The 27,942-nt window shown below is 48.1% G+C and overlaps 1 protein-coding gene across 3 annotated transcripts in view; it reads right to left on the bottom strand.

Annotated features, from left to right (window-relative positions):
• Nucleotides 1-27,942, bottom strand: part of PIGZ (phosphatidylinositol glycan anchor biosynthesis class Z) — a 131,854-nt gene that overhangs the window by 86,510 nt on the left and 17,402 nt on the right. The window contains exon 2 of one of the 3 annotated variants that reach the window (XM_069618619.1): nucleotides 19,351-19,415. The exons of 1 other annotated variant lie outside the window; for it this stretch is intronic. In XM_069618619.1, coding sequence (XP_069474720.1) covers nucleotides 19,351-19,367 — 17 coding nt within the window. In that variant the 5' untranslated portion in view covers nucleotides 19,368-19,415. Of the gene's footprint in view, nucleotides 1-1,936; nucleotides 2,184-19,350; nucleotides 19,416-27,942 lie in introns of those variants that run through there. One more of the 3 variants, XM_069618618.1, reaches the window with a different exon arrangement.

Below are 27,942 nucleotides of genomic sequence, written 5' to 3'. Positions count from 1 at the left end.
ACTAAGTTGTAGAGTGGGTAAATTCCTAGTTTTGCTGCTTAACCAAAGTGTGTGATCATGGGCAAACGATTTAATATTGCTCTGACTTAACTGCGAAAAGTAGAGTCCTTAGAAGTGATTAGGTACACACTATTAAAACAAGACTGCCTTGCAATGGGGTAGATTTCATGATTTTAGGGACATAAATGTGTCTTCCCATGTTCCTCTATTAACTGCCCCCGAGGTCATCAGCTAGAATTACATTATTGTTGCAGTGAACCCACCGCCCGCAGTTCTCATATGACTTAATTAGACTGGCAGATATACAGTGTCACCAGCTAGTCAGTGCACCAGAGATGATAGCATAGCAGATTGACTTGCATTTCTGGACTGTTGCAGTCAGTTACCGAAGTTGTCTGGGCTGATTGGAGTAGTGCTCCAAATGAGAGTGAGTCAAGTCTTTGTTATGCTGGGTTACTGAGTCTTGCATAGCACATTTTCAACTTTGTGCACAGTTTCTTGGATCTTCAGGGTATGTAAGCAGGGTAGAGCAGTATGAAACTGGCACACGAGCAGTGCAAGGATGCTTTGTTGCAGTGCTGATGTGTGCAGATCTGAAAAGATAAGGCTGTCTGTACGTTTCATATATTTTGTGACATCTAGTGAAGAGGTTAATGTGTGGTTGAGGTTGCTAACGTAAATTGTGTGGGTGTCTGTGGTATCTAGCAGAGTGGTGTTTGAGGACTGGCACGAATTGTGTTGGTGTATCTGTGGTGGGGTAGTGTGGTGTTTGGCTAAATTGAATGTAGCCATTTATTTCTGGGTGGTGGTCGCTCCATTGTGTAACCTGTGTTGTTTTGCTGTTGGAGTTGTGTGTTGGGATGTGCTGCTAGGCCAGGGGAGGCTATGTCAGGGGACACTATGACATGCCACAAATTCAGGACCCACAGTACCTAGTCCATTTCCTGGCATCTCCCTTCTGACTGCCCACTGACGCCTCAAAGACACTGCCACTGTAGTGCCCCTCCGTTTTGCAGGGGATTATGGTTCAATGCAGCTGGATGTGAACTACCAGCTAAAAACCAACCACGCACCACATCGCAACCACACGAGCACCATGCTGCTAGGTACCACCACAACGTGCATTCTTTATGTAAAACCTATCATGTCTTTGGCAATGTCACCGGACCAGCGTGCAGTGCATTGCATTGCACGTTGGCTGCTCATTTGACGCTAGTTCCCACAAACGTTCCTTTGGGACAAAAGGAATGGGGCAGCACACAAATAATGTTGCTCCCCCCCCACAAAGTCTCTCAAGGTAGCCCCCTCCGCTACCATTTGACATGTTATCCCCTCCCCCGCAACATCCCCTGCAAATGCCGGTCGAGTTGCGCCTTTAAGTACGCCAGTTATTAAACAGTACAGCCATAGCAGCATTCATGTCGGCTAACCGCGTAATATTAAACTGCGCACAATTCAACAATTCATATCGCCAAAATATGCTGCTAAAAATCATATGCGCCAGGAAAGGCTTTAACCGGAATATGAGAACTATTGTGTTTGTGTAAAAGCACCTGTGTTTTATTGTATCGACAACATTGATGCGTCGTTTGTCATTGATTGCAGTTGGGGAAATTCCCCTGAAACGCTGCGACAGTTGGCATGGTTGCAACTTCCTTGCACAGCCGACCTCTACTTAACGGATAATCTCAGAGCGACAAATGACACACGCGGAGTTATCCGCACCGGCCCCTCCTGCCTCCAACAATTAGCTGCGCTGAAATACCACACACAGTGGGGGGGGGTAGAGGGCAGGCATCTAAACACTACAGACTAACGCAGTCTCTTCTAGAAAACAAACATCGAACTAAATAGGAATTAAAAACACTCCCTCGAGTGGCCTGCGATATTTGGAGCACATGGATGCCACACACATGAAGCACGCGTGAGACATTACCCTGGAGCCGAGCGCAGGAATTCGTTAGAGTGTCCGCAGATGTCCTGTCGTGGGTTCTGGCATGTTATAGCATGCCTGCATTCTCCGACCACTGAGGTGTCATTCATTCGCTATGCGTCTTTTCTGCGTTTGGGCATAATATTGGTACGGTCCTTTAAATTAAAAAAAAAATGAATGGGTAGAAACCAAGCCCCCTGATTGGAGCAGAGACGTCATGGGAGCAGCAGCGGGTAGAGCAGCAGCCCACTGCATTTCCAATCGTCCTGAATCGAGGCACACACAGGCAGCCTGCTGGTGACAGGGGATGACAATGAACGGCGCGCATTGTTGTCCTGCGTCTGTTTCTATCAATACAATCACTGGAGAAAAGACGATCTACGTCTAAGGTTATGTGTACGGCTATAAGGGGCTTTGATAACGCATGCCCTATCAGAGGGCAGGGAGAAAAATATTCGGACATGTCAGTCTTCTTCTGGATAGCATTTTTGTTTTTTTTCACTTTCAAGGGCGTTTATTGGCTCGCAGCATTATTCATAGACAATGAAACATTTTCTCTAATGAACGTTTACCAATAGGCAGTGTGGCTGATGCTCTGCTTGGGGGGATGCTATGGTGAGCAGCACAGCGAGCAATATCCAGTGTGTGGCTGATGCTCTGCTTAGGGGGATGCCGTGGGGAGCACAGCGAGCACTAGGCAGTGTGGCTGATGCTCTGCTTGGGCGGGATGCTGTGGGGAGCACAGCGAGCACTAGGCAGAGTGGCTGATGCTCTGCTTGGGGGGATGCTATGGTGAGCAGCACAGCGAACAATAGCCAGTGTGGCTGATGCTTTGCTTGGGGGGATGCTGTGGTGAGCAGCACAGCGAGCAATATCCAGTGTGTGGCTGATGCTCTGCTTGGGGGGATGCTGTGGGGAGCACAGCGAGCACTAGGCAGTGTGGCTGATGCTCTGCTTGGGGGGGATGCTGTTGGGAGCACAGCGAGCAGTAGGCAGTGTGGCTGATGCTCTGCTTGGGGGGATGCTGTGGGGAGCACAGCGAGCAATAGGCAGTGTGGCTGATGCTCTGCTTGGGGGGATGCTGTGGGGAGCACAGCGAGCAGTAGGCAGTGTGCCTGATGCTCTGCAGCGAGCAATAGGCAGTGTGGCTGATGATCTGCTTGGGTGGATATTGCGGTGAGCACAGCGAGCAATAGCCAGTGTGGCTGATGCTCTGCTTGGGGGGATGCTGTGGGGAGCACAGCGAGCAGTAGGCAGTGTGGCTGATGCTCTGCTTGGGGGGATGCTGCGGTGAGTGCAGCTAGCAACAGCCAGTGTGCCTGATGCTCTGCAGCGAGCAATAGGCAGTGTGGCTGATGATCTGCTTGGGTGGATATTGCAGTGAGCACAGCGAGCAATAGCCAGTGTGGCTGATGCTGTGCTTGGGGGGGATGCTGTGGGGAGCACAGCGAGCACTAGGCAGTGTGGCTGATGCTCTGCTTGGGAGGATGCTGTGGGGAGCACAGCAAGCACTAGGCAGTGTGGCTGATGCTCTACTTGGGGGGATGCTGCGGGGAGCATAGCAAGCACTGCTGCGGGGAGCACAGCGAGCAATAGGCAGTGTGGCTGATGCTCTGCTTGGGGGGATGCTGCGGTGAGCGCAGCGAGCAATAGCCAGTGTGGCTGATGCTCTGCAGTGAGCAATAGGCAGTGTGGCTGATGCTCTGCTTGGGGGGATGCTGCGGTGAGCACAGCGAGCAATAGGCAGTGTGGCTGATGCTCTGCTTGGGGGGATGCTGCGGTGAGCACAGCGAGCAATAGGCAGTGTGGCTGATGCTCTGCTTGGGGGGATGCTGTGGGGAGCACAGCGAGCAGTAGGCAGTGTGGCTAATGCTCTGCTTGGGGGGATGCTGCGGGGAGCACAGCGAGCACTGCTGCGGGGAGCACAGCGAGCAATAGGCAGTGTGGCTGATGCTCTGCTTGGGGGGATGCTGCGGTGAGCGCAGCGAGCAATAGCCAGTGTGGCTGATGCTCTGCAGTGAGCAATAGGCAGTGTGGCTGATGCTCTGCTTGGGGGGATGCTGCGGTGAGCACAGCGAGCAATAGGCAGTGTGGCTGATGCTCTGCTTGGGGGGATGCTGCGGGGAGCACAGCGAGCACTAGGCAGTGTGGCTGATGCTCTACTTGGGGGGATGCTGTGGGGAGCACAGCGAGCAATAGGCAGTGTGGCTGATGCTCTGCTTGGGGGGATGCTGTGGGGAGCACAGCGAGCAGTAGGCAGTGTGGCTGATGCTCTGCTTGGGGGGATGCTGTGGGGAGCACAGCGAGCACTGCTGCGGGGAGCACAGCGAGCAATAGGCAGTGTGGCTGATGCTCTGCTTGGGGGGATGCTGCGGTGAGCGCAGCGAGCAATAGCCAGTGTGGCTGATGCTCTGCAGTGAGCAATAGGCAGTGTGGCTGATGCTCTGCTTGGGGGGATGCTGCGGTGAGCACAGCGAGCAATAGGCAGTGTGGCTGATGCTCTGCTTGGGGGGATGCTGCGGGGAGCACAGCGAGCACTAGGCAGTGTGGCTGATGCTCTACTTGGGGGGATGCTGTGGGGAGCACAGCGAGCAATAGGCAGTGTGGCTGATGCTCTGCTTGGGGGGATGCTGTGGGGAGCACAGCGAGCAGTAGGCAGTGTGGCTGATGCTCTGCTTGGGGGGATGCTGTGGGGAGCACAGCGAGCACTGCTGCGGGGAGCACAGCGAGCAATAGGCAGTGTGGCTGATGCTCTGCTTGGGGGGATGCTGCAGTGAGCACAGCGAGCAATAGCCAGTGTGGCTGATGCTCTGCTTGGGGGGATGCTGTAGGGAGCACAGCGAGCAGTAGGCAGTGTGGCTGATGCTCTGCTTGGGGGGATGCTGTGGGGAGCACAGCGAGCACTGCTGCGGTGAGTGTAGCGAGCAATAGCCAGTGTGGCTGATGCTCTGCTTGGGGGGATGCTGCAGTGAGCACAGCGAGCAATAGCCAGTGTGGCTGATGCTCTGCTTGGGGGGATGCTGTGGGGAGCACAGCGAGCACTAGGCAGTGTGGCTGATGCTCTGCTTGGGGGGATGCTGTGGGGAGCACAGCGAGCACTAGGCAGTGTGGCTGATGCTCTGCTTGGGGGGGTGCTGTGGTAAGCGCAGCGAGCAATAGCCAGTGTGGCTGATGCTCTGCAGCGAGCAATAGGCAGTGTGGCTGATGCTCTGCTTGGGGGGATGCTGCGGTGAGCACAGCGAGCAATAGCCAGTGTGGCTGATGCTCTGCTTGGGGGGATGCTGTGGGGAGCACAGCGAGCACTAGGCAGTGTGGCTGATGCTCTGCTTGGGGGGATGCTGTGGGGAGCACAGCGAGCAATAGGCAGTGTGGCTGATGCTCTGCTTGGGGGGATGCGGTGGGGAGCACAGCGAGCACTGCTGCGGGGAGCACAGCAAGCAATAGGCAGTGTGGCTGATGCTCTGCTTGGGGGGATGCTCCGGTGAGCGCAGCGAGCAATAGCCAGTGTGGCTGATGCTCTGCTTGGGGGGATGCTGTGGGGAGCACAGCGTGCAATAGGCAGTGTGGCTGATGTTCTGCTTGGGGGAATGTTGTGGAGGATGTTGTGGGGAGCACTGCGAGCAGGCTGGAGAGTGATGCTGGTCCCCCAGACATGCCCTCTCGTGCAGGGGAGCCGATTTATGAATGTCCGGGTGGCGGGGGGCCCAAATACAGGAAGTGACATCACTGGCAGTTATATGACCGTAAATTTGCATGTAGTCGCCAACTTGGTGCAACGGCGCGCGGGGGAGGGGCGGTGTTGGCGCGCGCAGCGCAGAACAGTGGAAACATTGGCTAGCATGCACTGCATATACTAAAGTCAAGAAAGAAGGAGATTTAAGCATTCGAGTTGCATTCCAGTAAGACATCACTGCCCCTACTCCACCGCTCTATAATCGTCCAGCAACACAACTAGGATGGGAGAATGAAATGCTTGCTAAACAGAAGGTACAGCTGCAAGGTGGAGTACCACCACCAAAAAAAAGTTCCCAATTCAAGGGAAACGAGAAGTAAAGACGTTTCCCGATTAAAAACTACCAAGCAAGATGTGTGTGGTGCATAGTTCAGTAAAACATCAACAATTCAAACTTACAATAGTTCTGCTGTAGATTGGTCAGCCACAAGTGACATTTGCTAAGATGTTACCTCTGGGTAACCAGGTAGAGTTAGGGATGCAGCTTAATCTTAAACCTTTTAGTGGACACATCAGGTGTTCTGCTGAAGTATAATGCAATCCTGGCTGAAGTATCATGCAATCAAGTGTGGTTTCAGACTTGGGGGGAAGAGTGTTAACTGCTTTTAACATTGTAGTTTACCAGAAATTCTGGTAAAGTAGTGTACAATGTTTAAAATCAGTTACCCAGGCTCACCCTGTACCCAGGTGATGTTTGGGACTGATAGAAGCACTCGCATCAAAATGTTGTAGCCATGGTTGTCTCCATGTTTTAAAAACTCCCACTTTCCTGGTTTTCAACATTCATTTGAAACACCCCTTATTCAAAATGTCAGTCAGTAAAAAACAAGTACACCCAACTTATGCTTAATAACGTCTTACCTTCCAAGAAACGAGCATACACCTCATTTGTCAGTGACTGCTATTAGAGACCCTGGTACTCACACCATTTTGCATCTGCTACAATCAATGGCCAGTTAATACCACTATGGCTGTGCCTGGCAAGTGCCTTTCTCCTGCCTGCACAAAAGCCCAAACGGTTGGCATTGCCAATGCTTGTTTGAGGTTACTGTAGACGGATGCAGAGATAATTAAAGTGTGCAAAATAAAAAACGGCATTCACCGAAATATTCCAAATTGCTTAAATGACAGCCCGCTGTCGGGGTGATCTCCCGGGAGCCGGCAGAGCCGTCCGCGGACCACCGGGCTGGTGAGGCCCCAACACCTCCCGCGTCCCAAAAGGAGTATGAGACACCCACAAGGAGCAAGGCAACTACTGCTGTTTATTAGAGTAACAGCAGGGATATGCTCAGTCCGTATGCATCCGGAATGGCTCTCATCATCAGCGGGGCTCGCAGGCCCTTTTTACAGCAGTATGACGCGCTACTTGCGTCACCTGGGAAAATCATCACAAAACCTATCGCCACTTCGGGTTGGTTCCCCGAGTGGTAGGGTTAGTATAGATCACCTATGGGAAGAAATGTTAGTGGATGAGGACGGATCAGGTAGTACACTTGGGTTGTCCCTAACAGTTGTTACATTGGAATTGTTACAAGGGGACCTTTGGTGATTGGCTAAGAGTAATAGCGTCAGTGATGAGCCCCCTTGTGTTCTGATTGGTTCTCCCACGAGCCCCCAAGCCTGGGACCATCGTCGTTCCCAGCTCGCGGTGTACCTGACATTAGCAACAATGTGCAACTATGTGTTTGTGCGGACAATGGACAGGTCTGCTTACGGGCTGGTGAGCAGGTCTTTCCCATCGCTGTAGGTGTCCAACTTGCCACTTCGTTGTTGCAGATTGTGTCCCAGACGTGGGACCCTGGCGGTTCTCTGTCTCGTAGGCTTGGCACCTTGTCAGTTCGGCTTAGTCACGTGTGGGGAGACCGTAGCTGGAGTAGAATTATGAGCATTAGATTTTGTATTTTGTCTCTGAGCGCTTGGCACCTGTAGGTATAACCTTGGCGCTCGGCGCGCGGCATGCAGGTTGCAACATCGTGGCCTTGTCTGCGGGCTCTCGTTGGGGCTCGTTCTGCATGGTCAGCACTTGTATTTCATTCTGGGAGGATTTTCGTTTGCGAGGCTCCTGCCTGGGGACTCTTGCTTGCGCCCTACTTGGGCCTAGTCCGTGGGTGGCAGTACATAATCCATACCGTGGGGGTTGCAGGGTGACAGAGAGTCATACGCAGCATTAGATATGGTGGCATCTTCATAGTGATAGGTAGCAAAAGCATCGGCAAGCATATACACAAGCTCTTCAGGTGTCTTGCATTTCTGCGGTGCTGTAGAAGGCCTATGTGAAAAATAAAAATGATGCATGTCCGTGGGTATGTCAGTCCGCTATGTCATAGCACTGAGCATATTCTTTGTGTTGGTTGGTGTGTGAGTGACCAGTGTGCATGGTGGCACGTGTGTTCTTGTCTGTTGGCTATGTCGTCATGGCATCTCTAACGATGTGAATACTTGTGGCTGTTGTTGTAGTCAAGCTGATCCATGTTGCAGGCGTCGGCTTGACCCGGGCGTACTATAGTGGGCATAGTCTTCGTATATGCATGTTTTCGAAGCAGGGTATTTTGTCATCTGGTAAATAAGCGAACTCCTCTCGTGGGGGGTGACTGGGCCGTGATCCCCTAGGCCATGGTCTGGATGAGATCGGGGGAGGGTGTTATCTCATTCTCCCACTTCACAGCCCTATCAAGAACACAACTCTGTGTAGCGACACGGAACGAAGTGGTCCATAGCCATAGCCATGTGGCCCTTCCCATATGTTGCCCATTGTGATCAAAACACAGGACTGCGATTACTGGAATTAACAGTGACAGCTTTAAAATTACCTTTAGCAAAGCCAACAGGTTAAGCTCCTTTGCCAGCACAGGCTGCCCAATCAAGGGTCCTGGAAAGTGCCATCATGGCGGAAGGACAGCCACTGGAGAGGAGGGCATCAGCCACGTACTCCAATATCCCCCTCCTTGTTCCGGCTTTGCATCGCAGAAATGGTCATCAACTGCCAGGACCATCCTCCATTCCCAGCTACTAATCAGGTGCTTGCACAATTGTCAAGTAAATTACCTAGATTTTTGCAATATTGCCAAGAAGGAACGGCAACTGACCAGGAACCTGGGCCATGGACAATGATTGCCAAAAAATACCCAGGAACTTGCCCCATTGCCATCAACTGCCATGGCTTTCACCCTAATCAAGGATCACCATCAGCTGCCCATGTATTTACTCCATTGCTAAGGATTGTGATCAACTGCCCAGGTATTTACCTCTCTGCCATCAAATATCGAGCTACATGCTCCATCAATAATGACTGAAAAACTGCCCAGGTACTTGTGCCACTACCATGGATTGCCATCAAAAGCCAAGGTAACAACACATTGCCATCAAATACCCAGGAAAGTATCTGCTTTGTTGCAGATGTGCCTTTAACTGCCCAGATACCTATCCAGTTAACACCATTAGTGCATGTTTGCATGCCTGACACCTACCCTGGTTCTAGCGGTCATAGTTTCCTTTATAAAATACAGAAATCACATAGTATGTCAACCAGACAATGCATCATTGTGTACAGCTTAAAGGGTGCCACCTGACCCAAAGCAGCACACTAGGACATGTATTTTGGAACAATCAACATTGTAAACACACCTTTAGTTTAGATTGGAAAGAGTGCTTGTGCTGCAATTACAAGCACCCAGGTAATAAAGTCCAGACTAAAAACACTTGATCAGTATTCAGTGAGTAAAATAACCTTGTAAAAATAAAATACACCTGTGCATGAAATTAAAGAGAATTTTGGGTTTATCAGGCACTGGCAAGCGGGCTCTGCTCTTGCTGTGGGAGAAGTGAGACTTGCGATGGCGACAAATTTAAGATCAATAGCTGCTGTTTATCACAAGATGGCAGGCCAGCACAGATCTTAAACACTGAGTGCCCACTGAATAGCTATAAACCCTTCAATGTCAGCAAGAGGCTGATGTAGAGGAACCAGTGTTAGAAAGCAATGAGGTGCTTATACTGTACCATATCCCGTGGGAGGTGATGCCCCCAAGACTCAGTGAGGGCCCCTCTTGTCAAAAGGTTGAAAAGTCCTGCCGTCGCAGTCCTCACAGTCCTAACTTCTCCCCCACTTAGAGTGGAAGCAGTCTGCGGCACACAGCTTGTAATGCAAATCGCACATTGTAAGCGTCAGGACAAAAAACAGAGAACTGAATACTGAAGGTAAATGAGTTCTGACTGGCAACACTGGTAATACCGTATAGAGCCACATTATCACACTGCCCAACTATGAGTTACTACCCAAAATAGAACAATTTGGGGTATTATCACTAGCAAAATTACTACCAGCAGTAATACCGCTGAAATCCACCATGGAGTCCTATGGACTCCAATTAATGGGGACTAACACTGCCTACCACCACTTGTAATCCGGCAGTAATACCGCCAGACCAGGTGGCAGTAATGGTAGTACAGTTTGGTGGTATCTCTGCAGATTTACAGGCCACATAGAGACATCACCCCTCTCCATTGTAAAGTGGATTACCAGGTTTCAGACCTGTAAAATACCCCTGTCTCCTCAGGTGACTCAGACCCCCACCATTCCATCCTACATAAACTTGATGCCCCCAGGCTGTTGATCTTCTAGTCTACTTTTATTCTGCCCATGAAGATCCAGGAACGTCATACTCCTGTTACTTTCATGGATTAGTTTACTTCCTGTTCCTTAAAGCCAGGGGTCTTAAACATAGAGACTTTATGCCGGTCCTTTACCCACAAACACTGGTTGTTAATATTATACCTTGGAGCTGCATGCGTTAATAGCACTAGTGCAAGAAACAGACGTTTAGGACGGGCAGTAAAAAGACTTCTGTGGGTCGTATGCGGCCTATGAGTTCACAGGGTTTGGTTGACCAGGGAATAGGACACGAGGCATGGAGTTGGGACAGGTTGGCAGGTTAGCTGCTGGCAACCTTTCAGGTGGCAACCGTAAACCCATGAAGAGGGAGCGGAGATGTGCGGTGCTTATTTGCCCCCCTGATTCTCTGATTTGTCAGAGCTACATTTTCAAAGCCTCTCTCTGAATGGAACATGAGTGCATTAATCTCTCAGTTGACTCACACAGTTATTGTTCTGTCTGCGTCTTTCATTTGTTATAAAACAGCACCCAAGGCTGGTGGCTCTCAGGGGGTAGGGAGCCTGGGACGCTCCAAGGACAACGAACTGACAGCCAGGGGGTTTTAGCAATGCGCTACTTTTGTAAACAGAATGAACCCCAAAAAATCTTTTTTTTGTGACTGTACCAGTAAATCATCAGGAATCGACGACTGGGAGAAAGGCTGCAGGAGAGCGATCCCCCTTATTTGTGTGGTAAAGTAGCACAGATAGGAGAAAGAGGTTGGTTGGCTCTCGACTTACCTCTACCAGTTCAGTAGCACACATGGGAGTGGGTAGTTGAACTGGCTTTGGGTTCCCCATTTCTCTGTGATAGCATACTCTTGAGGGCATACTTTTTTAATGAACATTTAAGTGCAACTGCATGTGTATACCAAGTGCTTAATTTGTAAAACAGTGGGTGCCTGTGCCCAAATATGTTCTAGCACTTCTGTGACACTTGGGCAGTTCCACACCACTGCTACCTCCCACAGCGCCACTAGCCCCCACCACGCCAGCTCGGGGAAGTCTTTCAAGGGCTGCCCTGAGCTGGCGTAGAGGGAGAAGGCGCGGCAGGTAGGCGTATTCAATAACAATCGGGTGCTCAGCACCCGATTGTCACCAAATGCGCCCCTCTGCCACAGCACCTTCAACAACAAAAGGCGCCATTAGCCCCCCACTATGCCAGCTCAGGCAGTCCTTCAAGGGCTCCCCCGAGCTGGCATAGTGTCAGAAGGCGTGTCAGACGCCTCATTATTATTAAATGACCCTGCGGTGGCAGAGCTCATCTAATAACAACAGGGTGCTGATGCGCCCTATTCAAATAATTACCTCCTCGACAGAGCAAGGAGGTTTATTAAAAAAAAAAAAGTGCCACTTCTTGGCCCCGCCCCCTTTTGACCAGGGGCTCGCGGGGGTGGGGGGGGGGGTTGCGCCAATTCGCCCAGGGTGCTGGGACCCCAAAGGCCGGCCCTGGCCACAACCCATAGTGTGACAGAGGCCGGACCTTTGTGGGGCCTCAGGCTCCATTAGGAGCCTATTCATGAAGAAAATAAAAAGCACACACACCTTCTTTTGTCTTCATAAATAGGCTGTTAATGGTGCCCCAGGCCTCACAAAGGCCCGGCCCCTGTCGCACTAAGCATGTGTGGCAGGGTCCGTGGATCGGGCTGCTGCTTGTTGATGAAGCAACAGCCCAATCCTTTGGTAATTTAGCCTCTTTTTTTTGTTTTCAAACTGTGGATGTGCGCCCCCCTGGGCATGAGGCTGCGGCCCACCAGAGGGGCGCGCCCCACAGTTTGAATACGGCTGCCCTAAGCCCTCCCCTCCAGACCATACACCAATATGAGTCCTAGAGGGGAGGGCTTTATCGGACATTTTCGCGATTATACCCGGCCGGAGAGAAGTGATGCAGTATCGATGGAAAGGGCCATCAATGCTGCATCACTTCTCTCCGGCCGGGGGGGCGGGGGGGGGTCAGTACCGACTTGATTTTGCGCGGGGGGGGGGGGCTCGGCCCCGGAGCCCCCTGTACTCTGCGCCCCTGCTCTCGTGCAACCAGCTGCAGCACAGCTAACAAAGACACAGATCAGGCGTTATGTAGTAATGTGTTATTTGAAAAGCGCTAGCTAATCTGCCACAGGAGAGGCCTTTTACAGTGACCATTCTGTGGGGATTTGCTTCAGTTCACTGGCCTTCCAGTTCCAGTAGACAATAAAGCAGCCTAACATGTGCATGCATTTCAGAGATCTGCCTACCAATGTATGAGCGCAGGGCACAGTCCACTTATGCAGGGATCTGAACATTCCTTTTGAGTGCAAAATGCCCCCCCTGGACGGCAGAGAGGTACCCTGAGAAAGCAAACGCAGCAAATTAAAAATAATTATTGGCAAAGTCAATCGTTTTGGAAGGCAGGAACATGTAAGCTCAAGGGCAGCTCCACATGTGGCATGTGCCTTCTATTACATGGGCTGTTAGGCTGCGCTGGATGATTATATATGGGATGCCATAGACAGCTATTTTATTCCTTTACCATGGCCATGCGATGTCATCCTCTTTAATGCTTGGCCTTTTGCTAAATGTAATACAAGAGATCTTGCTTCTGCAACACATTAGAATCTGTATATTACTGGGGTCGGGGGGGGGGGGGGGGGGTTATCTAAAAAAGATTCCGCAACATTATATATAGCAGCAACTTACCTGTGGCCTTTCTTTATTATCAATTTTTTATTAACTTGGAACACGATTATTCAGGGTATTCTCCAGCCTAGTGCAAATAACTGCGGCTATCAGGTAAGCCCCCTTCCCATTCAAAAGGCTACTTCCGTAGCTGGTAAGTTCATGCCTTTTTACTGTTCTGAACTTGTATTTTTACCATAATTGAACAGTCCTTGGAAACCATAAATACTATTTGCATACAATGTAATGCTCTTTTATTTCATGTCTATTCACCCCAAAGTGCTTCAATGCCGTAACAAATGGCAGTAAGGTGCTATACAAATATCAAGTAACATAACAAAGCTACACTACATTTAGGAAGCCATGTACTGATTGATAACTACTGTTTGCAACCAGGTGTAAATATTGTGCTGTACCAGGAACCAGCCCCAGATTACCAGCAATGTATTAAATTCCAAAGGCCAGTAAGTCATAAAACATATTTATTGCAAGTTCATAGCTTATAGCAGCCCCAGCCACAACAGCTCTCAGTCCCTTCATCTCTCCAAGTCCTCCTCATCTCTCCAAATCCTCTTCCTTCTTTTTGAACACTAAAACATTCTACTTGAACATTCTACACAACACTGGAATGTTCTCCTTCTGATTCCAATGAACAACAATGATGAAGCTGTATTAATTAATACATTTTACATGTATACAATTCTCATATAAACACCCCTCCTTACTTACTGCATTGATTTTACACCTTACTTGTACCCCCGATGTTCCACTTCTCATTCCCGCAAACTCCTGTTACCTTCCCTACCCTCTCTTTGTTCCAAATCTCCCCTTTTTCCAGTGTCACAGAATTTCCCAAATCCTCTCCCACTGCCATCTCTCTTGGATACTTAGGCAGACCTTCCTGCACACTTCTCCCCAATTGTATTCTCACCAAGGTTCCCAGAGGCATGTGCATGACCCTTACACAATTCAACTTGTCATACCTTTTTTATGTGAACTCCCTCATCTCACTTTCATTTACTTCAACTACGCCAGCTCTCTTCAACCATCCTGAACATAACTTTGTGTTAGACTTACTTCACCTCAAACTTTCAATGGAGATATCCCTATTGTGTCACGCGGAACCATCCTATGCTGTGTTGTGGAAAATTGGCCACTGTCTATTCCAGTGGATTGGTGAACAATGATTTAATAGAAAGTGAACAACAGGACAAAACAAACCAACAATAGTATGAGACTTTGGTGCAAGTGCACTTTTCTCACATGCCTTTCAATGGAAGGGGTGTTCCAGACAGGGGAAGCAATCATTCTGAAACAATGTTGCAAGCAGGGAACAAAGCCCCACTGTACACTTCTTTGATGTCAGCTGTGTTCTTGCATGCTAGTGTTGTCAGGGAGGACAGCATTACGTGATGCATTTAGTGAAGTTGAATGTACTCAAAGATTCACACATGCTCTGAGGCAGACATGCATGCTTACAGTATGACTTCTGTCTGCTAATGCTGCTTTTCCTAAGAAAGCGGGAGACTAAAACACACTTACATATGCCAAAAGGGAAACACATCAGAAGCGAGAGATGTGAAGGTGAGCATAGCTACACACTAGGTGACGGGCCTTCATCGCTAAATGCATATAAAAAGCCTAAAACCTCACTTTGCACAAGAAACAGTTGTTTAAACATGGCAGTTTGCAGTATCTCTACAATATTATAATGTAGTATTGTGCAAGGGGAGTACATACCATTTTCAATTCCAAACTTTCCCCCACAGTCCTCTCCCATGAGATCTTCACTCCAGTCTCATTACATACATCTCTAGGTGAAAATACATCACACCCTGGAATGTCATAGCATATTATTTCATCTGTAGCATGACAGTAAAGCATTTGGACAGTTTGAGAGACTTCAGGACAGGTGTTGCATACCCGATAATATTTTTTTTCTCCAGGTTTTATTTGGTTTGTTACAAACCTTTAAAATACATTTCATATTATCTCACAACCATACACATCATTTGACGGGGTTGTTTGAAATCAAGGTTCATAATTCTCATAGTCTTTAAGAGAGGACTTTATTCACGCTTTTTGCACGACTTATGTCAGCTTCCATTAGTTTACAGTGATCTTAACTTCATGTGCTAACAGATTGACTAGTTGCTCCATGAAAAACGTCAATGCAAAGCATACCGACTGCCAGTCTTCACCACTCATGGAAAGACTTTCTGCTATAAAGAATCCCAGATGTTTGGTACTCAGGGATCTTAGTGCAGGGCAGAATAGAATCAGGTGCTTCATATTTTCCTCTGCATCATTGCAAAAACTGCATTTAATGTCCTTTATCGAGTTATTTTTCCACAGACTGAGAACCTCTTTGGTTTGAAATAGATTGAGTCGAAATTTGAAAAGTAAGGTCCTACAATATCTCTTAGGGAATTTCTCCATATAACTAGGAATCTTATTTAAGTCTTTAGCCTTACTTGCAGCATATTGCATTAGTTTGTGTTGGAGTCTCTGATCTCTGGTGTCTATCCAGTCTTGCAACCAGAGGTTTTTTGGACCAAGTTAGGATTCATTTGCAGGGTGTTTTTATTGATGTTAAGAGCTCACAAGATTTTGTCACAGCGTTCAGCCCATTGGGAAAGAATAGTTTCCTTCTTGCCTCATACAGAATATCAAATTGAGGAGGGCCATCTTTCAGTATCATCTTTCGATAGAGCGTCAACATGTTTCATGTCACTCTAGCATTTATTGATGTGAGACCCAACTCATATCTGATGCAAGCGGTCGGAACACCTTTCGGTAACCACAACACTTCACGCCAAAAGCTGTTTTTTGAGAGTTGTCCATAGTGAAGGAGGCCATCCTATTGCACATTCTGCTCCATGAATCAGCGCAGGCACCATTTTTTGCCTGTACAAGTCAATTATAGGTTTCAACGAGAATTTGCCTCATTTTCTTTGTTATTTAGTTATCAGGGCACCCTGTGCTGTTAGTTGTTTGCATTTGGCTTTGATTTTTTCTACCCAAGCCACGTCATTGATATTTGGGTTAACCCACCACCCAAGCTATTTAGTGTGATTAACACAAGTTAGGGTTTCCTTCCCCAGGTGCCACTGAAACTTCTTGTTGGTGTAACCCTTTCTCCCCCTCATGTTTTGGAGGGTAAGATTTCTGATTTTGCAGGATTGATGCTTAATCCATTCAGTTCCACATACTTTACCCGATAATAGAGACACTCACAAACCATCAACAGACAGGACAACTAGGGTTTTCAAGGCAGTACTTCTTCTGAGACAGGACTAGGCTGGAAAGGTGGGAGTATGATGCACTGTGGGTAGGATATACCCAATGTAACAACACCCTTCCCAAATAATGGGTAGTCAGGGATATGCTTTGGCCCCACATATGAAAAAGGTTCTGCAATAGGTAGCGTACCCAGACTGGGAAAATGAAAAATCATGGGCAAAGGCAAATGTAACATTATTGATCACTACACTGGAATTGGTAGACAGATGATAACGGCATTTGCTAGTTCCCATGAAGAGAGGACCTGGGTTAGGGCAGCATATAAGACCAATTGCCGGCGGGAAAGGTGGAGTGCTGCTGGCTTAGTGCGTACTTGTTCTGGGGTGGGAAAATTCAGAGGACCGGTAAAGCCCAAGTGAGAATGAGCATCCCTACAGCGTGCTGGGCTTTGGGACTGGGTAACAAACTTGACATCCAAACAGACATCCCACCACTGAATGGGATGGGTGTGATAGAGAACCTGGATGATAAGTAATGTGGGAAAATGGGCACAGACCCAACAGTTGGTAAAACTGAAATTGCATGCAAATTGCCAGGAGAGATGCAAGTGTATTCCATGTGAACCCGTGGGTGTGCAGAGGTAAAGTCATTTTCATGACAGGTGATGTGAAAAGCATCAGTCGTGGTGAAGCAATAATATATCAATATTCCGACACTAACAATGGTGACAGAAATATAACCAGACATAGCGTATACGAGTTCCAATTCTTGAATGTCCAAGTTCAGGAATGGGGTTGTGACACCAGCACAAAGGTTTGTGGCTTGAAGGCAACTTCCTATCTAACTCATCAGGCCAGGTAAGGTGCAACACACAAGTAAAATAAGTTCCCTAGACCAAATCTTCCAGGTCAAAGTTTATAAGCTCAGTGAAGTTGCAACAAAGTACATATCAATGCTCATACGTTCCATCAGGAATCAGCTACTGAGCAAAGTATTCCTTAGTCCACAGCTTATGATTGAAAGTTCCAGCAAAAAGTCCAAACTACCAGGATCCCAAGTACCAGAGCCATGTGAATATGAGGGCCATTGTAACACAAACAATGACAAACAGATGATACCAACAGGTGCCATAGCATGCAGGTATCATTGAATCAACAGTAGAGGCCTCTCCTCTCTGCCGGTGCACCACCACCTCAGGGGATTCATCGTTGTTGAGGGGACAAATCCTGGGGCGAGTGATTTGGCCAGTTGCCACCTTGTTCAGAGCAATTGACTCTCAGGAGCTCACCCAAGGGATCGCAAAACATACATTTTGGAGGTTGCATTGTGAGGTCCAGGGGGGTAAGACACCAAAGATGGTATGCCAACAGCAAGGTCAGAATCGGGGTCATTTCTTCCAGAACCTCGACCGCCTGATGAAGAAGCCTTAGCAATAGCTCCCACAGGGACCTCACTGTGTGGAAGAGGTTCAGAAGCGGTGGATTCTGGTTCAGCACATGAGCATATGGGCTGATCGAGGGCCGCACCCTCACCTTCTGGTACTGGCTGTTTCATTTCAGCAACACTGGAAGAGTCTGGCATCGGTGTCAGGTGCCATTTTGTCTTTAACATTATAGCATAGGCTCAGCCATTTTATCTTGCTTCCAAGCTGGAGGAATACACTTACATTAGAAAGAAAAGTCTTCATGCTGGAAACGGATGGGCACAGTGCACATAACAAGCTCTCAGGGAAGAAATCATGCGAGGTCGCTTGTGAACTATGGTCAGGCATTGTTTGCTAGTTTGGAGATAAGACAGAGAGGCTTCTCTGCATCAAGCAGGGTACGCTATGTCCTGGGAACAAAGCCATCCAAACTTTCCACTAGATACATAGTTGCACGCAACAATTGACTCAACTCAACTTTGAAGCTGTGTCCAGGAATGTACATGATTAAAGAAAGGAGAACATTGTGGTGAAATATGTATCATTATTGCTTGTTCTTGCATATTTTTGTTTGTGGTTTTGAACAATTAAAGCAGCTGGGACAATAAACATTTGCATATAATTCTGAAACAAGACAGTGGTCGTTTATTTTGTTGTGCCAATTCTCCAAAACTCCCTTCTAAAAGTGATAGTCTGAGATGTGAAGAATTGGTCCCTACAGATTGGTGCAGCGATGCCGGGATGAATGTGTTCAGCTCCTTCCCCCGCTGCCATTGTACTTGCCATTTTAACCCACTGCCATTGTACTTGCCATTTTAAAACTCTGCCATCCTCTCTAAAGAAACACAGCGCACATACTCTCACTTCTATCAGTTAATCATGTTCTTGGATTTTATTGTTTTTGGTGTCTTGCAGTGGTCGAAGTGTACGAAAAGAAGTAGTGGAACTATGTTCCCTGCTGGCCTGCATCCACTCCCCACAAACCCCATCACCACGTCCCCTCCCACACACAATACACACACCCAAACACTTGCACCTGCTGTTTAAGGGAATGTTCAGTGCAGTGCACTGAAAGTGCACGTTTCAACTTCTTCCTACACTTTTATTTTAAAACGAAACCATTCCGCAATGGTCTCTTTTTAAAATAAAAGTATAGGAGCTGTAAAAGGTAATTTTAAAAAGTAGAGGAGCACCGCTCCCGACCGCTCCCGCTCACTTCGACCACTGGTGTCTTGTCTGGACGCAACACCTCTCCCTGTGTTGTCTCCTGGCCATTGTGGCTACCCTTTTTTTCTTTGTTTTCTCTGGGGTGATTTTCTCCAGTTTATTTCTTTAAAAAACAAATGGGTGATACCCAGTCTCATATATGCTATGATCAGTACCCAGCTGACACCCCTGCAGGCAAAATGGAAGCCAGCCGCCTATGACATAGAATCAGTTCAATTTGTTGTTAAGCAGCATGAATTTACTGCTGCCAGACAGGGTATCAAAGAATTCCCACCATCACGGGGTAATTAAATTCTGTCTGTGTCCTACCGGACTCTAAAGGATATGAAACTCACACAAAGGAATGGTCAACCTTTGCACTTTGGTCTAAAGAAGCATCACATGAAGGGGAGTCACTCTTGCAAAAGCACAAGCAAGAGAAGATCAAATTAGAGAAAATGTAGCATGATAAAAAAGAATAATGATAAAAATGAGCATACTCTTTACCTGGTCCTCACACCCATTAGTGTACACGAGGAGCACCGTCATCCTGAAAGAAGCCAGACAGCAACCTAAAATGATTTAAATACAAGGACATTCAAACAGAATTACGATTGAAGTGCTAAGCATGAACACTGGAAGCTTTATATTTGGATAAATTAAGATAACCTGTTTAAAGAATTGAGACCAGTGCTATATTTGTGCTACCACAATCCAGCATTTCAACGATCCTTGAAGATACTACTGAGGTTTCTTAAATTATGGGCAATGGCCTACTGTAAATTGACTCTGTAACATAACATGTGGATGGATAGCACTTACTAATGTGTAACTAATATGACAACACATTAACAACTTGTGTAAAAACACACCATTTGGGACATACAAGGACATATCAACCTGTACTCTTAGGATAGGTCAATTGGTTTTATATTGTTTGGATTTTTTGCTACGCCTTGACAAAACTCAGTAACGGGAGAAACATTAGCATGTGACACAATTTGGATAATGTTGGCTTAGGACGGTTGTAAATAGCCTTGGATGACTTCAGACACCATGTATGTACCAAAGGACTATAGTTTCTCAACTAATAAATCTTATTTGGATATATATTCCCGTAACTGAATATAATTACCATTGGCGCGGAACTCTACCTAACTATTTTGCACCTGTATCCTTACTCCTTGGACCGACTAAGTGAATATCAGTAACAGTTAGGCAACTGCAGCCAAGAACTTCCTTATACTATATATCTGACCTATTATATTGGATCCATTTTAGAGTCACGCACAGACATATTATTCACTCAACCTTTAAACCCATTAGTGTACTCCCCACCAATGATGAGTACCCTTGCCTATCTATTATCCCCTGGTGGCACGAGAAAACCAGGCACTTCCCTCAGTCCCGTCACTTCCCCAGTTATCACCTAAAACATCTACTCACACACTGGATGAATAACCCCACACCACTACCTCTCAATTTTCCAGTAAATCTGCAGGGCTGCCATGTGCAGTACGAAGAATACAGAATCATTTAGAGAGACCAGATAGGACTGTCTATCTCTTTGAAATGTCCCCCGAGAGTTCAGGGACTACAGTAGAAATAAGGGGAAGGTCACATTAAAAGCTCTGAGACAACCTGGCCATCACGGATCAGACCCCAGTCTGGTTTACCTCCTTCCTCTGTGATCGACCCTCCCAGGTTCAACTGGGGTACTTTCTCTCCACCATCTCTCTCTCCACATGTGGTGTTCCCTAGGGCTCTAACCTCTCACCCTGGCTCTTCAACCTTTACTTGGCACATCTGGCCCATCTCATCTCTACCTTCTCTCCTAACTTTCAGTGTTGTGCGCATGACACTTTTCTCTCTTTCAGGCTCCCCTCGGCCTCCTCTCCTCTTCCGCTCATTCCTGATTGTCTATCCGCAATTCAGGAATGGTGTTCCTCTAACAATCTCTGCCTGCCTGAATGCCAGTAAGACTCAAATCCTTCTAATTGGGACCCCTGCTCCCGCTTTTCCTCTTTCACTCTGGCCGCCCTCCTTGGGCCCTCTACCTGCACAGCATAAAACCTTCATCTTCGACTCCAGACTCTCCTTCTCTGCTCACATCATGGACGTCTCTACATAGTCTCACTACCAGCTGCATCTCCTCAGAGGTATTCTTGCCTTTCTCACTTTTCTCCAGAAGCTCACTGTCTCCAGAGCCCTGGTTCTCTCTAGGATGGCCTACTACATCAACCTTTTTCTAAACCTGCCTGCCTCTACGCTTCGCCTCTGCAACTAATCCAGAACAGGACTACAAGACGTGTCCTTGGCCTCAAGCCCAGGGAGCGTATCTCTCTAGCCCTGAAATCTCTCCACTGGCTCCCAGTGGCTGCAAGGATCAAGTTCAGGACCCTCTGCACTGTCCACAAGGCTTTCTGGGGCCGGGGACCACACTACATCCAACTCTCTCTTCCTAAGCACTTTAACCACCTTTCTTCTCGAGCCCTCCGCTCATCTACCTCAGACTCTCTGAGGGTCAGACGCTTCTCCAGGCTGAGAGTAGGGGTAGGTCTCTCAGCTCGGCTGGTGCCTCCCTCTGAAGCAGCCTCCCAGCCAAGGACCTAGAAAATGCAGCCCTAGTTAGAGTCACCTGTGTGCATGGTGATAACGAGATATACCCCAAGATACCTGTACATATTAACATCCGGGGCGAATCTTATGAAATGTTATCAGCCATAATACCTAGGCTCCCTGAAGAAATCTTTCTGGGACGAGACTTCCCGACCTTCTTCAATCTCTTGCAGGAAAATCCACCTCCATTTGGAGATTGTCTACTCCAGGATAACTGGCACGCTGACTACTACTCCCAAAGTTCCCCAATATGGGACTAGCAGAAGGCAGAATCTATGAAGCCAAGAACAACCTTTTAAACTAATTTTATAGGTTTCTGTAAACGGACCAGTAAAACCTCTGGACCTTTACGCAAACCAACCAATAACAAACCATGGGATATGCGAGAGTTCATGGATACTTCTCATCCCTATCCTCTTCCAGGTCTGAACAAATCAGAACCTGGACAAAGAATAGATATATCCATCTCGCATAGAGGAAGGGTGTGTGAGAAACCTGAAGGTGGCTCCCAATCTAGCCCCCGGGGATCTGCCAGCCAGGTGACCAGGACACAGCCATCACTATTGGATCCTGTTCCTGGGGGTGGACTAGTGTGGGAGGATCACCTGGATGGGGGGTCCTCAGGGAGTGGAACGGGAACACCGATGGGTGAGACGCGGTATTCCCCTTATGTCAAACTCTCTTCCCTATCCTACTATACAAGACATTTAACCTCTCCAACCCCCCCTTTTCTCACACAAACACTTTCACACAGCACAAAAGACAACAGACTAACACCAGAGCTATTTACCTGAAATGTCCCATACAAGGGTCAGGCAAAGTCAGGCAATTGACCATAATCGCACACACCTGAAGGCCCTTTCCCTTCCCCAAGGGGATAGAAGGTGGAGCACAACAGCACAGTATGAGCAAGGCCGACTGCAGGACGTGAGAGCCAATTCTCTCCGGCAGTTCAAGAGAAGGTGAAAGACGCTACGAATAGAGAGGATACCAGGGCGAGATGTGACCTTGCCCTTATTGACAGAGACCGGTGAAGCCTCAAGAGAAGGAATCGTAAGGCCAGGAACAATAGCCTGCGTGTGTTGCAGCAGAGGTCTACGGTACCCGGGAGCCTCCTCCAGTGACAGCCAAGCCGAGTAGGGACATATGGCCCCATGGTACCGGCCTTTAGTCTACAGGTGAGAAAGCAACGCCATGTATCACAATCGGTGAGTCAACGGGGAGAACCAATAACAAAACAGAATTGTGCTGAATACAAGTAGCGAGAGGCTATTTGAACTTTGAATACAAAAGAACTGTTAAGAGAACGGGGAAAACCAGCAGAGCAGAGGTAGGCACCACGTGGGTGAATGCTGGTGGTGATTACCCTGTTGTGAAACTACAGATACCAGAAAGCCTTTTGAGAAACCCGAGAGACGAAAGGTCAAAGTGGTCATACAGGTGTCATGCAAAATCCACTGTACCGTCGAAAGTCTTTGACCAGCAGATGATCATCAAGCGAGAGGGAAGTGGATCCTGCTTGGAATATCGAATGTATGAACTGTATATCAGAAAGGTTGGTGAGAGTGAACCTGGAAAAGGGAGGCCGACTAGTAGGGATATACCCCAAAGATTTCTTCAAAAGGACATTGAGAATGCTGAAAAAAGAAAATGCACGGCAAGGAGAAGTAAAGTCTCCCGCTTGTCATTTGGGATCCGAGCCCAGCCGACAGAGACCTAGGGGTGAAAATCCAGTACCCATAGTTCCTTGAGAAAATAACTTTTTGAGTGTTGAGTACGACTGTGAGAGGTCTGTGCCCGGAAGAGGGGGACCTAGGGGTGAAGTCATCACCCAAACCCATAAGTGAAGCAGAACTGTGTGTTTGTTTGTCACAAATATCAGGCCTCGAAGGCAAGAGACTTTGTGTTGTCACCAAGTGACTTTAACCATCGGAGAACCTGATAGCTGGAGCGGAACTGTCGGCTTGTACTGGGGAAAGCTTGAGCGTGTGCTGTGCTCAGGAGACCCACCTTATCCCATGCTTCAAAAGTGGGGAAGGGAAACCCTAGCAATCACATCTTGATTTATTATTTGAGAACACTTCTTTCTTTATTGAAACCCTATCCCACACTTCATTTGTATTTAGCGTAAGGATTGGCAATAGGTTTTTCTTAATATAGGCCCGTTTATTTGACACAACTCCACTAGGCTGCCTTATTTTTATTTGTTGGTTGACGCTTGCTCCTATCTTAGATTTAGGTTTAGCTTAGGTGTTTTTCCACCCGCACTAATCTTTCAATAAACACCCTTGAATCGTGATCACTTGCGTCTGTGTTTACTGTTGCCACCATGAGTTCCTTGCAGGTGCCTAAAATAGAGTCTAGACCACACTGGACACCCAACTTCAAGGAAGTGCTGCCTCAGGATATGGGTTAGTAGTTGGGCACTGCCACACAGGCTCATTAGGTGGCTCTGATGCTGAGTCAGTTAACATTTACGGTATAGGGTGGGTAAGTGATGAGGGTTTCTGGCTACTGTCTGATTTTAAGGTGCCTGGGCCCTTGCAAGCCTCTTATGGGCCCCCTGTGAGAAACATCTGGCCACAGGCAGGTTTTGGAGCTCATATGCAGCTCTCAGTCAGCAATGTTCATGTCCCGTCATTTTAGGGTGGCTCTGGAAGGAGCTGTCAGATGTCCCACCTCAGTTAGATTCAGAGACTTCAGGCTTGCAGGTCAGTGTGTCCTTTGTCTCCTATAGAGATACAGATGCAGGTGGATCTTCAGGGCAAATGAGTAGTTGAAGGCAGAGAAGAGAAGTGGATCTCCTAAAGCTGGTCAGACAAGTCAAGCCAGAGGGAGACATAGATCCATTGGCAGATGGCATGGGAGGATGCTATTGAGGGCACTTCAGCTAAGGTAGCAAACTCACAGAGGGGGCACCCCGGCTGCCTCGTGTGTTCAAGGTCCATTGTGATACGGTAACTGCAGATATTCAGGTTCATTCACCAGGCAGGTGGTCTTGCCCCTTTGTGGTCAAAAGCAGCGCAGTCAACGGGTCCTGCATGGCTTTGGTAAGACACAGATGCCATGATTTGCAACAAGGCTGGTCCCTGCCAGGTTAAGCGAGTGAGCATTCCTCTGGCCCTACCATTAGCTGTGTGTTGGGTTCCCAAAGGTCTTCAAAAGAGCTTTACTATCAGGAAGGTTACGGGTTCCAGGAGGGCGTCCTCACATCCAATCCTTACCTCAGACCACACATACGCTCCCAAATCCTCTACAAAAATAACCTCAGAAGGCTACACTTTTATGGTGAACTATGGACAGGGTACACCCCGTAGCCCTAATGAGAAAGCCTAGTCATTCAACTGCTTTAACAGCCACCCAATAAGTGTGGGCTGCCACATTCAAGCCCAACATGCATTCAAACTGGTCTTATCTGGTCATGACCTCTGCAGTCTTATAATGTCTGGGTGGGCAAAGATATAGCCATATGTGTGCACATCAGTATCGCATTCACTCTTGCAGAGGCCTGCATTTGATTTTACACGGGGATAGCAGGACAACATAGCAAGCCATTCCAGGTTGCTAGGGGCTAAGGCGGTGTTGTGTCTAGGCCCTGATGCTTTTTATCCTGTTTATTAATAGCTAGCATCATCTTGAAGGGGAGTCTACCTGGATGTATCAAAGACTGAAAAATGGGCCAAATGGCTTCTGTTGTTTTCGGACGATGAAGGCGTCCTTGCAAAAAATTGAGATGGATTTGATAAAAAATAATGGCCGCTTTGGTGAGTTTCTCCTTGAAGCACCAGATTGCAATTAATGTGGATGAATCAAAGGTGATGATATTGGGGTAACGCAAGTGTGATAAAAAGGACTACTGCTGTGCAGGAGCACAGGGACAGGGAGTGCTTCTAAACCCCCACTCGGCCCCACAATTCTATGAAACCAGCGGTGAGCCCAATCACAAAGGCACTATACAGGAGCACAGGGGCAGGGAGTGCTTCTAAACCCCCACTCGGCCCCACAATTCTATGAAACCAGCAGTGAGCCCAATCACAAAGGCACTATACAGGAGCACAGGGGCAGGGAGTGCTTCTAAACCCCCACTCGGCCCCACAATTCTATGAAACCAGCAGTGAGCCCAATCACAAAGGCACTATACAGGAGCACAGGGGCAGGGAGTGCTTCTAAACCCCCACTCGGCCCCACAATTCTATGAAACCAGCAGTGAGCCCAATCACAAAGGCACTATACAGGAGCACAGGGGCAGGGAGTGCTTCTAAACCCCCACTCGGCCCCACAATTCTATGAAACCAGCAGTGAGCCCAATCACAAAGGCACTATACAGGAGCACAGGGACAGGGAGTGCTTCTAAACCCCCACTCGGCCCCACAATTCTATGAAACCAGCAGTGAGCCCAATCACAAAGGCACTATACAGGAGCACAGGGGCAGGGAGTGCTTCTAAACCCCCACTCGGCCCCACAATTCTATGAAACCAGCGGTGAGCCCAATCACAAAGGCACTATACAGGAGCACAGGGGCAGGGAGTGCTTCTAAACCCCCACTCGGCCCCACAATTCTATGAAACCAGCAGTGAGCCCAATCACAAAGGCACTATACAGGAGCACAGGGGCAGGGAGTGCTTCTAAACCCCCACTCGGCCCCACAATTCTATGAAACCAGCAGTGAGCCCAATCACAAAGGCACTATACAGGAGCACAGGGGCAGGGAGTGCTTCTAAACCCCCACTCGGCCCCACAATTCTATGAAACCAGCAGTGAGCCCAATCACAAAGGCACTATACAGGAGCACAGGGGCAGGGAGTGCTTCTAAACCCCCACTCGGCCCCACAATTCTATGAAACCAGCAGTGAGCCCAATCACAAAGGCACTATACAGGAGCACAGGGGCAGGGAGTGCTTCTAAACCCCCACTCGGCCCCACAATTCTATGAAACCAGCAGTGAGCCCAATCACAAAGGCACTATACAGGAGCACAGGGACAGGGAGTGCTTCTAAACCCCCACTCGGCCCCACAATTCTATGAAACCAGCAGTGAGCCCAATCACAAAGGCACTATACAGGAGCACAGGGGCAGGGAGTGCTTCTAAACCCCCACTCGGCCCCACAATTCTATGAAACCAGCAGTGAGCCCAATCACAAAGGCACTATACAGGAGCACAGGGGCAGGGAGTGCTTCTAAACCCCCACTCGGCCCCACAATTCTATGAAACCAGCAGTGAGCCCAATCACAAAGGCACTATACAGGAGCACAGGGGCAGGGAGTGCTTCTAAACCCCCACTCGGCCCCACAATTCTATGAAACCAGCAGTGAGCCCAATCACAAAGGCACTATACAGGAGCACAGGGACAGGGAGTGCTTCTAAACCCCCACTCGGCCCCACAATTCTATGAAACCAGCAGTGAGCCCAATCACAAAGGCACTATACAGGAGCACAGGGGCAGGGAGTGCTTCTAAACCCCCACTCGGCCCCACAATTCTATGAAACCAGCAGTGAGCCCAATCACAAAGGCACTATACAGGAGCACAGGGACAGGGAGTGCTTCTAAACCCCCACTCGGCCCCACAATTCTATGAAACCAGCAGTGAGCCCAATCACAAAGGCACTATAGTTCACATTGCACTTTAACTAATGACAATATGGTAGAATGTTCTCTGGGCGAGTGGGGGATACGTTGGTTATTGGAAGCTGAACAAATGAATATGAGTTTGAAATATGTGGTTGTTTTTACATACTGTCTATTGATTTAGTTTACCCGTTTTATGGAGAGAAAAAAACAGCATGATCCGAAATAAACTTAACTGACAGAGGGATGGCTGGTACACTTCTTCCCAGAGGACAACAAGGCTGTACTCCCTAACATTGATAAAATGCTAGAGCCATCAATCAGTAGAGTGCCAGTTTGCAAGGTTATTTGCGTAGGGAAAACAGAGCACTTAGTGTACTCTCGCTTTGAGGTACTTACGGTCCTCCAGGCCACAAACAGGACCCACTTCTCTGACTAGTCCTCAACATAACATTCCATACCATAACACAACATACCATAACATAAAGGAGTGAGGGACAATCATTTAATCATCAGGACAAAAAGCAAAAGGCTCCAGGGATTATCCCTGAGAACTTCAGCTCAGTGCCTCTGTTCTCACACGTTTGACTACCACTAAGCAATGTTTTCTGCTGAAACAAAGAAGGAAGTAGTAAGACTAGTGAAAGCGGTTGGCTGTTTTAAAATTAGCCTTTCAGATGCCACTGGGAAGGAAATAATCTAAGTTCCGGTTCCCTAGAGGTTTGTGACTTTCTTTCCAAGTTGCAGCATTGTTCCTGATAGTATAACCATCAGAATGTGGCCTTGACAGACTAGCTATTCAGATTGCTTTCTCAGTATACGCCATAGCCACAGTTCTTTGCTAGCTCACCCTCATTTTAGAGGTAAAAGAGCAGGATTGCTTGCACTGATAAATATCAAGTGCTCATGCAC

This window comes from Ambystoma mexicanum, chromosome 10 (assembly GCF_040938575.1).
Source record: "Ambystoma mexicanum isolate Mex_15411 chromosome 10, UKY_AmexF1_1, whole genome shotgun sequence".
NCBI lineage: Eukaryota > Metazoa > Chordata > Amphibia > Caudata > Ambystomatidae > Ambystoma > Ambystoma mexicanum.
The sequence above is the reverse complement of the archived record's forward strand: the minus strand, read 5'-3'. Positions and strand labels throughout refer to the sequence as shown.